General features: G+C 41.7%; 1 protein-coding gene across 1 annotated transcript; it reads right to left on the bottom strand.

Annotated features, from left to right (window-relative positions):
• Positions 1-2242: 2242 nt before the first annotated feature.
• LOC122021141 lies at positions 2243-3930 on the bottom strand. Its single transcript, XM_042579229.1, has one exon. It carries the CDS (start codon positions 3819-3821, stop codon positions 2373-2375), a length of 1449 nt encoding a protein of 482 aa, XP_042435163.1. The 5' UTR covers positions 3822-3930; the 3' UTR covers positions 2243-2372.
• Positions 3931-14975: the final 11045 nt, after the last annotated feature.

Genomic DNA, 14975 nt, shown 5'->3' with positions numbered 1-14975 from the left:
CACTTAGCTTCCAAATGGAATCACTAAATATAAAAGCTTAAGAGATCATGTCAGAAAATTATAATCTTAAATCTTGTATATTTGAGAAGTATCATTGAACATAATCTATTTAACTAAATAGAGGTATAGTAGTAATGGTTTTAGTACTTAATTTTTATTTTTTTTTATAAAGTATTTAATTTTTTTAAAGATTCAATCCTACGGAAATTTCTTTCCAATTATTACGATAAATTAAGAAGTACAAATTACTGGTCGCTCCACAATCAACTTTCTAAGATTGTCTTTTCATTGAATAATGAAGAAATTAATTCTACAATATACCGTAATTAGAAAACGACCAGTAAATACATAATTACTGTGAAAAGTGTCTTTCCGTTTCACCCTAACTCTCGAGGCGATGCTCTACCTAGTTAGCTCAGAGTAAAGTAAGTAGAGATCAACCAAACAATTTCAATCAACTAGAGAGCGAACCCCTTAAAATGAAGAGTGCAATCAATTCAAAAGTAACTCTAGTCAAATCGACTCTAGCCACTAAATTAGGAGTAACGTCGTCAAATCAAATCACATGATCTTCTTTACTTTCGTTGCAATTGTGCCGTAAGAATTGATTTTGAGTAATTTTGGAGCATCAACGTGTTTTTAAGTAAAAAGGGCTCAAAATCAAGATAAAGATTAAAAATATATATATTATTAGACTAGGTAGAGATGAAATGGTTTCTATATATATCTCGATTTTTAGCACTTTTAGTCATTAAGATTTTAGCCAAAACACTTTACTCACCCAAAAGGGCACTAGTGTGGCAACAGTGCTCATAATCTATGGTTTTAAGCTAGTTCGGATCTCTATCATGAAACTTCTCTGTCCTCATGTTTTTTTACCGATCGAACCGACTAAATTACATTTCAAGGATATCTTACACATCACGAGGATACTATATAGATCTTAAACATGTCATATATCCTTGAAATATAATCTGATTCGTCCGATCGATAAGGGGACAGAGAAGTTTCGGAACAGACGATTCGAACTGATTTTAAGCCTGTTGGGTAATTAAGGTTTCACGTTAATGGCATGGATAAAAAAAAATATATATATCAAAACTTCAAATTTCACTTGAGACATTTTTCTCCTTTGTCCTCCATGAGGCTTCATCAGCCGGCATTGCTCCGTGTTCCGCTCGCACATGGTGGCGACCAGCCCCTGCAGCCTCTCGCTCTCCGCCACCACCTTCTTCAGCATCTCCTCCATCACTGCAACCTCCGTCGAACCATTCCCAGTTCCACAGTCATTCGGGCAGAATCCTCTGGCATTTCCACAACTTCCTCCATTGCTTCAACCTTGGTCTCTTGCCCCGCTAACTCGAGATGGGGATCTTTCTGCAAATAGGTGTTCGGCTGGGAGTTGCAGGTTGCTTCCTCTGCTGCAACCACTACGAATTCTTCATCTTCCGACATACTTTCCTCCTCCTCAGAATCATTCCTGCAAGCTAGGGGATCTTGGGCTATGAATCGCTCATCGAACACAATGGCATCAATTTTCCTTGGGGTCCACCTGCAATCGCGCCTCGTTGGCGTGGATCCTTCCTTCAATTTCTCCCACCTCAAAAGCGACCTGGGATAGTAATTTGATGTTCTTGTGCACAAGGCAGCCTCGGAAGACTCTCTGGATGGCGATGGCGGCGCCTAACCTGGAGGTTTCCGGGCGAATCGGCCCAACACGTTCGGCGGCGGCGGGAGATCGGCCGTAGGCGCCGACTCAGGATAGCAGTCGGGAGCACTCCGTGGGTCGGCGACAAGGAAGAGGGGCCTCTGCATCCCTCTCCCGCAATGAACTGTGGAGGGGCTCTGCATCGATTACTCGGTGCGCGTTCAGAGTAGAATTAGGGCATTGAAGAATTTTGTGCGGGTTTGGATTTGATCGTTGTGCTTGTTTGGGGAAAATATACAGCGTTTCGGGGGAAGGATGGAATGGGCTTGAAAGAAGATTCTGGAAGCAGCGTGTCGATAGAGGTTTCTGGATAATTGTTCCACTTGATTCGGAAACGGGAAGTAATGACAATTGGACGCTCTATCCTAAATACTTTTACTTTATATTTAATTTAAAAATTCTATATTTTTGAATCGGGTTTAAATTCAGAATCTTATATAGAACTTGCAAGAGCAATTGCAAAATGAATTTGCAATTGCAAAATCTTATTCGGGTTTAAATTGTAACAAGGAATTTGCAAGAGCAATTTCAAAATGAACAAACTCTACTATTTGCATCAATTTATTTCGAAACTTAGCAGAGTGGCGGACCAAAGATTTATTAAACAAACAAAAATCCCAACAAGAATGAAATGAACTGCTCAGGTCACCAAAGATTTTAGCTGCTACTTTGTATAACGGCCCTTCTTGCCCACGGGGGAACACTTGGCACGCTTCTTCTTGTTCTTCTTCTCCATCCTCTGCACCGCCAGCTCCAAGCTCCCCACCCTATCTGCCAGCCCTGCCATCAGCCTACATTGCTCCGTGTTCCGCTCGCACAAGGCCGCCACCAGCTCCTGCAGCCTCTCGCTCTCCGCCATCACCTTCTTCAGTGCCTCCTCCACCCCCGAAACCTCCGTCGAACCGTTCCCAGTTTTCACAGTCATCCAGGAAGAATCCTCTGGCATTTCCACAACTTCCTCCGTTGCCTCCTCCTTCATCTCTTGCTCCGTTACCTCAAAACCGGGATCTTTCTGCGAATCGGTGCCAGCCAGGGAGTTGCAGGTTGCCTCCTCTGCTGCAACCACCGTGAATCCTTCATCTTCCACAGTCATTCGGGCAGAATCCTCTGGCAATTGCACAACTTCCTCCATTGCTTCAACCTTACAAGTCTCTTGCTCCGTTAACTCGAGACCAGGATCTTTCTGCGAATGCACGTCTGCCGGGGAGTTGCAGGTTGCTTCCTCTGCTGCAACCACCATGAATCCTTCATCTTCCGACATCCTTTCCTCCTCAGAGTCATTCCTGCAAGCTAGGGAATCTTGGGCTTTGAATCCCTCATCGGACGACACATTGCCATCCGATTTCTTTTCTGCATCTTCGCCATCTTCAATGGAGCCCAAGATTGGATCTTTACTATCTGGACTGACTTCCTCAGCGACGGAGCAAATTGCGTCTTGTGAAATCGTATTGGAGACAACATCGTTAGACATACCACTAGAATCAACATAATTCGAGTTCATCTCCGCAGATGCTTGAGAATTGACCGAATTGGGGGATTCTTCAATTTGGACCGAGATCGCATCCAGAAACTCCTGTAGCGCGATCACCTTGCGGATCACCTTTCTCCGATACTCCCTGGCCCAGCGGACGGAATCGAGGCGAAGAAGCTGCGCCATCAGCATTTCATTCATCTGCAATCGCTCCTTGGAGTCCACCCGTAACCGCGCCTCGTTGGCGCGGAGCCTTCCCTCAATCTCCTCCACCTCCAAGGCGACCTGGGAAAGTATTTTGATGTTCTTGCGCACAATGTTGCCTCGAAAAACTCTCTGGATAGCGACGGCGGCGTCTGACTTGGAGGTTTCCGGCCGAATTGGCCCAGCAGGTTCGGTGGCGTCGTCAGATCGGCCAAAGTGGACGGGGATGGAAACAACGCGAGGCCTTGCGGCAGGCGACGGCTCTGGTGCACGAGTGGGCGCCGACTCAGGGAACTGATTGGTTCGACCGGAATAACGGTGGGGAGCGCTCCATGGGTCGGAAACATAGAAGAGGGGCCTCTGCGTGCCTCTCCCGCTGGGACGGCGTCGAGCTGCGGCACTCCAAGGATCGTTCGAGAAGAAGAAAGGGCTCTCCATCGATTGCTCGGTGTGTGTTCGAAGAAGATTTGAGGAATTGAAGATCTTTGTGCTGATCTGAATTAAATCGTCAATTGGGATTTGGGGTGAATGTATAGTATTTCGAGGGAAGGATGGAAAGGGGGAGGAAGAAGATTCTGGAAGCAGCGTGTCGGTATAGAGGTTTCCGGATAAATGTTCCAGTTAATTCTGGAACCGGCAAGTAATGTTTTTCTCTGAATGAGAAGAGAAAAACATTTTTAATGTTTATTATTGTCATTTTGTGTGTCCTTGGAAATTTAGGTATCGTTTTCGCTTTTATCATTCAAAACACTGTATTTTCTAATTAAAAAATAACTGATAATTTATAAAAGGAGTCGTAAAATATAAAAATGATCAAAAAGTACATATTTATGTATTGATAAGAGGACCTAGTAAAATGATATAAAATTTTCATTTTAATTCTCCCATCAATCTCCTCTCTTCCGTCATTATTTATTTTTCAGACATCTGAATCATATTTTGAATCATTTTAATTTAAAAATAATAGTAATGGTGATGATGATCGAGTGATCATTTTTCTTCCTCCTTTTCTCAGCTCGTGCATGCCTCGCTGCTCTACGTAACTCTCCGATTGCAACTGTATTTTAGTGGTGAAATTGTCCCCCCACTAAAACCCTACTTAAGTGTCTTCGTATGTCCCTTAGGTGGTATCAAGCATTTTCACCTATAAATCCACACTGATCGCGACTTTGTAGTGAAGGGTTTTAGAATTTCTAGTAATAATCTTCTTTCATAATGGCGTAAAGAAGTGAATCGGATGTATCATCCTCTGCACTTCAATTATCTACAAAGGTCTCACCTTAGAAACTCTCTAATTTTGAAAAGTTCAATGAGTTTGATTAAAAATTTTAATTTTTTTAAATTATATGATTCAGTTGATGTTGGGCAGAAACTACATTGGAACAGTCTCTTAAGTCACATTAAATTTTTTTTTTCAAACATCCACAAAGAAAGAAAGATATCATAGATCTGTTATTTTACATGATCGACTCATAGCGATGATCAAATAGTCACCCTTTAGTATTTTCTTGGGCATATAAGATATGCAACATATCTGTGGTATATTGGCCAATATATTTTAAAATTGGGATTCAATTTCTCAAACATTTAGATTCTCAAGTATAGTTTATAATTGTCAATTTTAATCACGAAGTAGTTGTATAATAAAATAAAATACTTTGAAAAGGTTAATATTTTAGTCAGCTAATGGCCCTGATAGTGGGATATTATGACAAATGAGGGTCTAATATGATCTCATATCAGGGCCAACATGGGTCTGATACAAGTCCATATCAGGCCTAACATGAGTCTGATATAAGCTCATATCAAGTCTAACGTGGGCCTAATATGTGATCATATCAGGCCCACCATGGTCATAATACTTATTTTATCTGTTTATAGAAGTCAACTAATTATTTAAGTTGTTCAGGTGTACCGGTTGCCTTTACAAGAAGAGACGTTTCTTTTCTGTTGGTGCGGTTAGCACTAACGGTCTAACTCAATTTTGATGAATGACAAAATAGGTTAAGTTAGTTTCGTTGTTATCTAACACTCTGACCGAGTGTACAAGAGAAGCCCAGAAGATCGACGGACTGACATGATGTTTGGCACGAAGCCTAGCTAGGTCGACGGGTTGACCGGATAGCTGACACGAAGTCCAAACGGATCGATGGGCTAACCGGACGTTTGGCACGAAGTCCAGCTAGGTCAACGAGTTGACCGGGTAGCTGGCACGAAGTCTTGACGGGTCGAAGGGCTGACTGGACATCTGACAAGTAAGTGAAGGTAAGTCACTGGAGGGAAGTGACTGTGAGGATGCATTCTCGGGAAGGAAACATTAGGCGTCAATTTGACTTAGACTCATTTAAGATACATAAGTCGAGATCGTGACTAGATTTCGATCTCGAGGAGACGGAATCTAATTATTATTCTGCTTATCTATAAATTGTGCTAACATTCTGTTTTGCAGGATAATATTATTTACATTTTACCTGGGACTAACTCTTTCTTGCGGAAGAAGGATTTTCTGGAGAAGAGTGGTCCGGGCGCCCGGAAGGGATCCGAGCACCCGGAGGTCCGGGTGACCGGGAGGGATCCGAGCGCCCGGAATGCAAACTTTATCCCCAACGCGTGTCGGCACGTGGAGCTTCATGATTGGCTAGGCTACGTCACATTCAGGGCGCCCTAAATCTCCTAAATAAGGAGGGTGAAGACTAGAGCAGGAAGACCAACGACAAGATCCTTCAACGCTAGCCTTAGTGCTCTGTTGTGCTCCTGCGACTCCACAACCGACAGAGTGCTTTTCCGTTTCCTTATTTACATTGTCGGTATTATTATTTTTTAGCATTCCTATAATTAAATTTGTAATCAATCTTCCGAATTTCTAGTGAATTGCCCAACGAAAGCACTCGACGAGTGCGGGCCTTGGAGTAGGAGTCACCGAAGGCTCCAAACCAAATAAAAAAAAAATACTTGTGTTAGCGTTGCTCTTTCTTTTCGTTTATTCTTTTTGCTACGTACTCTTTCTAAATTTTAAAATCGCTATTCCCCCCCCCCCCCCCCCAAGCAAAACTCATCGATCCAACATTTACTACTTGGTATTGCAGACCAAAGTGCTTCGGTTCCGATCAATTCAACTAAATCATCAGGTGATCTCTTTCTAACTTGCTTCTCAAATAAAAAAGAAGTTATTAGATCAAGAATTGAGGAGTTACTTAAATTTTATGTCAATTGCATTGAAGAAGATGATGATATTTTATTATTTTACAAATTCTATATTTTGTATATATTTGTTTGTGTTTTATTTTCTTCCAGTACATATAAGGTCTCTTTATATTGTTAGTGTCTTTCTTATTTTCTTCTAGTATATATTTGTTTGTGTCTTGTTTGTGTCTTATTCAACTAGGTTGAAGTCATCCATAAATTTATGCCTCCACAATTACTTAAGATTGAGAACATATTTTCATCAACTCAGACAATCCATGCCAACACTAACCTCTCTTATCTAAAGGGTTTTGTTGGTCTTTTGACAATGAGTTTATATTTGATGTTAAATTTAACAATATTTTATGGACATGTATGAATATCTAACACTCGTGATGATGAAACAAGCATAGTTTTTGGAGCATGTTCCAATTCAAAAACCTTACAAAATTGAAAGAGTACGAATAAATAAGTGAAGGAATATTCCTTCACATATTAATAAGATGAGGGATTTGTTCGATCGAGTCTCATCTGAAGAGGTACATTTGAATAATGTCACTTAGGTTAATATGCTCATTTTTAACATGTGTTTTAATAATTTGACAGGTTATGATTGACCTAATCCCAACCCAATATGAGAAATCATTGGTTGAGAACCTTGATGGCATTGGTGACATTCCACGTCCAATAGAGACATCACAATTTGAAGGCAACAAAGAAGGAAGCTAAAGTAATAAGGAATGTGTAACTGCATTAAATTAAGGAGTTAACAATGGAGAACATACATTTGAATGATAAGGTAAAAGAATTACTTGAAATAATAGAAAATAAAGGCATGCAATCTCAATCAAGCGATCATGTAGACGATCCTCAATGTGAACCAGTAACTTTTGGAATAAGAAGTAGGAGAGGACTGTTGGACCCGGTGATAGTTTTGATGTGATCAATCAAGTTGGTTAGGTCCTGCTTTGTGTTTGATCCCTGTGTCTGAGTGAGCAGGAGCTTAGGAGCGCAGGAAGTTGAGCGGAAGACGCAGCTAGCAAGAAGGACAACACGGGAAGGGAGCCGACAGGCTCGGTGCGTTCGAAAGACGAGAGAGCTGTGGAAGAGTACATCGGTGGGCGAGAAGAACATACGCGGTGTTCGAGGGACGTTAAGCCGGGGAGGAAGGCTGCTCGAGGAAGGCCGGAAATTAGGTTCGGGTGAGCCCAATTTCGGTTGGCGAAATCACCCAAAAGAACAGAGCATCGGAAGCCGAAGCAAAAGAAGCAAAAAGTTGGAAATGCAGCTTAAGGCGCCTCAGCCAGTGCTGGAGGCGGCTCCACCTTGGAGGCGCCTCAAACAGCACTGGAGGCGCCTCCAACTGGTCAAAGTGACCGTTTTGAGCTACGGATAAAGTTTTATCCGCTCACCTCTTGGAGGCGCCTTGGACCCCTGTTGGAGGTGCCCTGGACCCTTGAGATCAGATTTCCAGAGGCTATTTAAAGGCCCCTGAAACTAGGAATTCAATGACAACTCAAGCAATCAATTCTGTAGTACTTTCTAGCAACTAGTGAGTGTTTTAAGTGTGTAAAAGGCTTCTCCGCCTTCAGCAAAGGAGTTTTTCTTACTACGCTTTTCTTACTGCCCTGGATTAACAACCCTCTTGGTTGTAACCAGGTTAATTTCTGTCTCCTTTATTTCTGCTATTAATTTTATTATAGTTGCTTTACTTTTGAGTTGAAAGATCCGAGGAGGGTATAATTTTTATTTTCAGAAGCAATTCACCCCCCTCTTGCCGACCTCCGCTGCACCCACAATTGGTATCAGAGCCAAACCGCCTCAGAAGGACTAACCGCTGACTGAAGCACAACGATCAAGACGATGGCCGGAGCAAATATTCATCCTCTAAAGTTTGACGGAGATTTCGCCACATGGAAGCGAAAAATGGAGGTATTTTTTAAAACTGAATTTGATATACTTTTAATTATGAAATATGAATATGTAGCACCGAAAGATAAAGAAGAAAACACGTGGAGAAAGAAGGAGCAAGCCGATTTTGTCGCCAACGGAAAGGCTGAGTTCCACCTGCTCAGCGTTCTGCCACCTCATGAGGTAAATCGGATCGGAAGCTACGACTCTGCGAAAGATCTATGGGAAAAATTCCTGGAGCTTCACGAAGGTACCTCCGAAGCAAAGCTAGCGAGGCGCGACATCCTCCGGATGAACCAAGGTGAGAAGGTAGCGCAACTCCAAGCAAGGATCAAAGAGCTGATCACGCAACTAACCAATCTTGGAGAAGGGGTAACGAACCAGGACTCTATCCGGTACGCGCTCAACGCCTTCCCCAGAACTCCAGAGTGGGCCTCCTTAGTAGATGCGTACTACATATCTAAGGACTTCGAGGTAAGTACTTTAGAACAATTGTTTTCCACTTTTGAACTTCACGAATCTCGAGTTTCAGAGCCCAATGGAGTAGAGAAGACCAGTCAGAACATTGCCTTAAAGGCAAAAATGAACAGTTCTGACTCCGAAGCCTCGGTCGACGAATCGGAAGTGGCATTACTGGTAAGACGCTTCAATAAATTTTTTAAATATAACAAATTAAGATCGCAGAGGTATGAGAGAAAAAGAAGAACGACTCATTGCTACAACTACAACGAAGAATGACACATCAAGGATGACTGCTCGAAATTGAAGAGCAAGGAAAAGGAGAAGGCAAAGACCAAGTACAAGAAACGAGAATCCTCCAAACACAAGAATCTGAAGGCCACTTGGTCACACTCATCCTCCGAATCAGACGTCGAAGAATTCTCGGGGTTAGCTCTAATAGCTAACCATCAGCTGGAAGAAGAGTCAAGCTCAGAGATGAGTATCGATGAAGGGGGAGGAACATCAGAAGAGGAAAGCTGCAGTGAGGGGGGAGCCTCACCGAGTCAGTTAAGTCAGGTACGCAATCTAACCCCGACTCAGTCTTTTCACTTTATTAAATCTCTTTCTAAAGACTTATTCTAATTAGAAAAATAAAATAAAGAATTGAAAATGAATTTAGCAAGAGCATGTCCACTTGAGATGTACGATAATATAAAATCAGAAAATGATAAATTAAAATTAGAAATTGAAAAATTGAAATCTGATGCATGTTTAAATAAATTTTCAAAATAAAAAATTAGAACTTATGGAAAATTAAATTGGTACATTAGAAACCATCAGGGTCAACTTAAAAGAGTGCCCAAGAATTATATACCCCCTAAATATCTGATTAATTCAGTAGGAAGGAACCTCTATTGGGTTCCGAAATCTGTACTAAATTAATTTATTTAATTAAAGCTCTCAGAAGCAAAATTAAATGTTAAATTTCTTTATGAAGCTTTGTCTAAGGAAATGGTTGTTGCTCCAATAACCAAGAAGACTTAGTGCCTCGCCACGACCTGGAAGCTGAAATATTGAAATAAAATATTTAATTAACTTTATGAAAAAGCATTAAACTAAAATTAAATAATGTTTTGAAAGTTTTTTCAAACGTTTTTTTAAATTAATTCTTGACTTAGAAATTATTTCTGGGAAATTAAAAAAAAATTTAATTTAACTTAGAAATTTTTAGAATTTTTCAAAAAATTCTAAAAATACAGTTAACTTAGAATTTTTTTTCTTTCAACTTAAAAATCTGATAAATATTTTTTAGTGTTATACTCTTACCCCGTTTTTACTGTGATCAAAGGGGGAGAGATTAGTACAAGTTTAGTACAAGTTTAGGGGGAGTTAGAAAATTTTTAAATATTTGCCTACACTGTGTTGCAATTTTAAAAAATTACAAATTTATGCTTAACATGTTAGTTTACTAATTTTCTTTAAAATTATTTGTTGTGTCTATTTTTACCCTAACTTGAACTTGGGTTGATGCACATCAAAAATGGGGAGATTGTTGGACCCCGTGGTAGTTTTGATGTGATCAACCAAGTTGGTTAGGTCATGCTTTGTGTTTGATCTCTGTGTCTGAGTGTGTAGGAGCTTAGGAGCGCAGGAAGTCGAGCGGAAGACGCAACTAGCGAGAAGAATGGCACGGGAAGGGAGCCGACGGGCTCGGTGCGTCCGAAAGACGAGAGAGCTGCGGAAGAGTACACCGGTGGGTGAGAAGAACATATGCGGCGTTCAAGGGACGTTAAGCCGGGGAGGAAGGCTGCTCGAGGAAGACCGGAAATTGGATTCGGGTGAGCCCTATTTCGGTTGGCGAAATCACCCAAAAGAACAGAGCATCGGAAGCCAAAGCAAAAGAAGCAAAAAGCTGAAAATGCAGCTTAAGGCGCCTCCACCTTGGAGGCGCCTCAAACAACACCGGAGGCGCCTCCATATTGGAGGTGCCTCCAGTCCTGTTGGAGGCGCCTCCAACTGGTCAAAGTGACCGTTTTGAGCTGCGGATAAAGTTTTATCCGCTCACCCCTTGGAGGCGCCTTGGACCCTCGAGATCAGATTTCCAGAGGCTATTTAAAGGCCCCTGGAACTAGGAATTCAACGACAACTCAAGCAATCAATTCTGTAGTACTTTCTAGCAACTAGTGAGTGTTTTAAGTGTGTAAAAGGCTTCTCCACCTTCAGCAAAGGAGTTTTTCTTACTGCGCTTTTCTTACTGCTCTGGACTAACAGCCCTCTTGGTTATAACCAGGTTAATTTCTGTCTCCTTTTATTTCTACTATTAATTTTATTATAGTTGCTTTACTTTTGAGTTGAAAGATCCGAGGAGCGTATAATCTTTATTTTCAGAAGCAATTCACCCCCCTCTTGCCGACTTCCGATGCACCCACTAGGACGTGACAAAAGTCTCTATGATTACAAGGATAGTCCAATTGATAGTCCATTGTGGCTCCAAATTTTACCTAAGAGGCGACAGAGAAATATACAAATATGTGAGCCTATGGAGTATGATTCGTCAGAAGCATATGGTAAAAAATTTGTAAAAGAACCTGATGTTGTGGAGAAGGGGAAAGGAAAAATTGATGTGGATAATATGGAAGAAGAAATAGACATCGTCACATTGATGAAAGACAATTCTGAAGAAGAGGCAGAGAAGGATGCAACTAGGATTGCCCAACTTAACAAAATAACGAAACAAGTCATTATTGTAAGTTTGCATTTGTATATAAAATAGTATTTTGTTTGATTTAATTCATTAATTAAATGTGTTTTATATTTATGGACATAGTTTGTGAAGAAGTAATTTAAGACTTTGAAGAAAAAAAATAATAGAGTGTCCACAATAAGAAACCAGGTAAGTCGAGCAAAGAGTGTGAATAGAAAATATTGATATAAAATATTAAATATTAAATTGGTGATGTTATGTACATCGTTGACTGTGGCTTTGTTGTAATGCAATACATTCAATGTCTTCTATACGATCTAAAGATGAACTTCAAACAAAGAGACATGAAAAAAAAAATTAAAATTGATGTATTTATATCAATTTTGAGGGATAAGTTCTATAAAATATCATATTAAATATTCATAGTGTTGTAAGCAAAAAAGTTGGGTAGGGAATGTGCAAGTACAATTACGTAGTGTTGTTAGTTTTATATCTTTATATGTAGTATTTGTCGTTTAACACAGTGGTATGTATGATATGAGAAATGTATACTAAATTATCACAGGAATAATAATACTAACATAGTGAACTAAAAATCACAATATCCAAATTGTCATGCAGGTGTTGATCAGTAAAAAGAGACATAACTTATACTTCACACCATATCACTCTTCTGAAAACTAAAAACTTAGTAACGGTTGGGATTTTTCAGAAATCCAAATAGGCTAGGTCCAACATTGGGTTTCAAGTCTACAAGGTCTGCTTGGAAATATGAAGTAGGCATGTAATTTGGAAACTCCAAAATAACTAAATTATGAGTCAAAAAATTGGTTGTTATCCCTATAACTCCAACATTACAGGAGCAAGAACTTCATGTGTAATGGTTAGAACTAAGTTTTGACACTGTATATAACTTCTCCTTTCTCGAACCTTCATAGGGAATGTGAATTCAAAGAAATCTAAGCATCGTAGGGCCATCAATGGATTTTGATCAAAATCCACTAATGGATCTAGACATCTCTAATTGCACCATTTCAAGTCTTGTGAGTTTCTGGTATTGCAAGTGTTGGTGCAACATCCCTCAGGTCAAGGTTGACCTGGGTGACCAAGCTGAGTCTTGGTTTGAGTTTAGATGTTTGACAATAAGAAATTGATTGAAGAAGAGTCAAGTAGGTCAAGGTTGACCGGATACTTGACAGGGAAGTCCTGGTGAGTGAAGCCAGGCAGAAGGAAAACCCTAGTGAGTGAAGCTAGGTGAAAGTCCTAGTGAGTGAAGCTAGGTGAAAGTCCTGGTGAGTGAAACCAGGTGAAAACCCTAGTGAGTGAAGCTAGGTGAAAGTCCTGGTGAGTGAAACCAGGTGAAAACCCTAGTGAGTGAAGCTAGGTGAAAGTCCGGTGAGTGAAACCGGTGAAAACCCTAGTGAGTGAAGCTGGGTGAAAGTCCCGGTGAGTGAAGCCGGGCAAGGAAAACCTTAGTGAAGCTAGGGTGAAAGTCCCTGGTGAGTGAAGCGGTGAAAGCCCTAGTGAGTGAAGCTGGGCAGAAGGAAAACCCTAGTGAGTGAAGCTAGGTGAAAGTCCCGTGAGTGAAGCGGTGAAAGCCCTAGTGAGTGAAGCTGGCGGATGGAAAACCCTAGTGAGTGAGCTAGGTGAAAGTCCCGTGAGTGAAGCCGGGCAAGGAAAATCTAGATGGATCAAGGATGATCGGACATCCGGTGTTGGGAAGTCCAAGTAGGTCAAAGGATTGGTGGATACTTGGCACGAGGAAATCTGATGGAGTCGAAGGATTGACCGGACATCGATGGAAGTCCAAGTAGGTCAAGGAGTGACCGGATACTTGGCATGAATAGAAAAGTCTAAGTGGGTCAAAGGTTGACCGGACACTTGGTGGGAAGTCCTAGCGGGTCAAAGGAGTGACGGATGCTAGGCATGATGTACCAAGCAGTCAAGGTTGACCGGATGTTGGTTTGAGAGGCTTGGAACTTGGTTTTGGGCAAAACCAAGTGTTGGATCGATCAAGGCTGGATCGATCGGTGGATCGATCCAGAGCTCTGAAAGCAGAGCTCGGATCGATCCGTGGATCGATCAGATGTTCCAATCGATCGGTGGATCGATTGGGGCGAGTGCGATAAGCGCCGGATCGATCCGTGGATCGATCCAGCGCTTTTCGCGCGAAGCGCTCGGATCGATCCGTGGATCGATCAAAGCCTCCCGATCGATTGGGAACATTCGAATCGATCGGGATCCGACCGTTGGCGTCGATAAAGGCGCAGCGTTCATTTCCTTGGTATCTCTTCTCGATTCACTCCAGTTTCTTGACTCCTCCACGGCCTCACAAAGCTCAGATCGCCAGTTCTTGAAGGATCTTGGAAGTTTTCCAAGTCAAGAGGCGGATCAAAGCCAAGAAGAGAAGCTAGGGTTAGGGTTTATACTCATTGTAAGCTTGTAAGCTTGTATTTCTTGTATCCTTTCCCTCTCTTCTTGTATTGAGTCTTGTAGGGCTTCTCCGCCCTTGGTAGTTACCATAAAGGAGAGTTTTATTTAGTGGAGGGTGTGTGTGTTGGTGTGGATCCTTGGATTAGTCATCTCTTGTGAGGTGGATACCAAGTAAACCAACCGTATTAGCGTTGTGTGATTGTTCTTTGTATTTCCGCTGCACATCTTTGAAGGAACAAGCAACGCCGAGCAACGAGCGAACGCGACGAGCTATTCACCCCCCCCCTCTAGCTACTTTTGGTCCTAACAAGTGGTATCAGAGCGAGGCCGCTCTTCACCGGAATCATCGCCGGAATGGTCAAGCATAACAAGAAGAGCTAGAGGGTGAAGAAGTTGAAGCACAGTTGTCAAAGTCAAAGAAATTCAAAAGCTCAACTTCTACAATGGAATTCCGAGATGGGCTCGGATTCGACACGAGGGTGGCTCCTCCATACACTTCCACGAGCTTCGATTCTTGGAAATCAAGAATCGAAAATTTTCTTATGATGGAGATAGAGCAATGGTTTGCTCTTATGGAAGGCTTCAAGACTCCAACAAACTCAAAGGGCAAAGTTCTCAAGAGGAGCAAGTGGAGCCAAGAGCAAGTCCAAAGGTGCGAGGCCAATGACAAAGTGACCAAGCTTTTGGTCAATTTATTGCCAAGCACCATCCTTTGCAAAATTGGAGAATTTGAAGATGCAAAGGAACTATGGAGCAAATTGGCCAAGCTTCATGAAGAGATCCCCTCCACTGTACAAGATCATGAAGAATCCGGAGAGGGTGACTCTTTGGAGCAAGATCAAGAGGAGGACTCCAAGGTTGAGAGATGCTCAACCTCCGAAGAAGAAGAAATCCAAGAAGCTTCATCCTCAAGGGAATGC

Source organism: Zingiber officinale, chromosome 9A (assembly GCF_018446385.1).
Source record: "Zingiber officinale cultivar Zhangliang chromosome 9A, Zo_v1.1, whole genome shotgun sequence".
NCBI lineage: Eukaryota > Viridiplantae > Streptophyta > Magnoliopsida > Zingiberales > Zingiberaceae > Zingiber > Zingiber officinale.
Note: the sequence above shows the minus strand (reverse complement) of the source record. Positions and strands in the feature narration are given on the sequence as shown.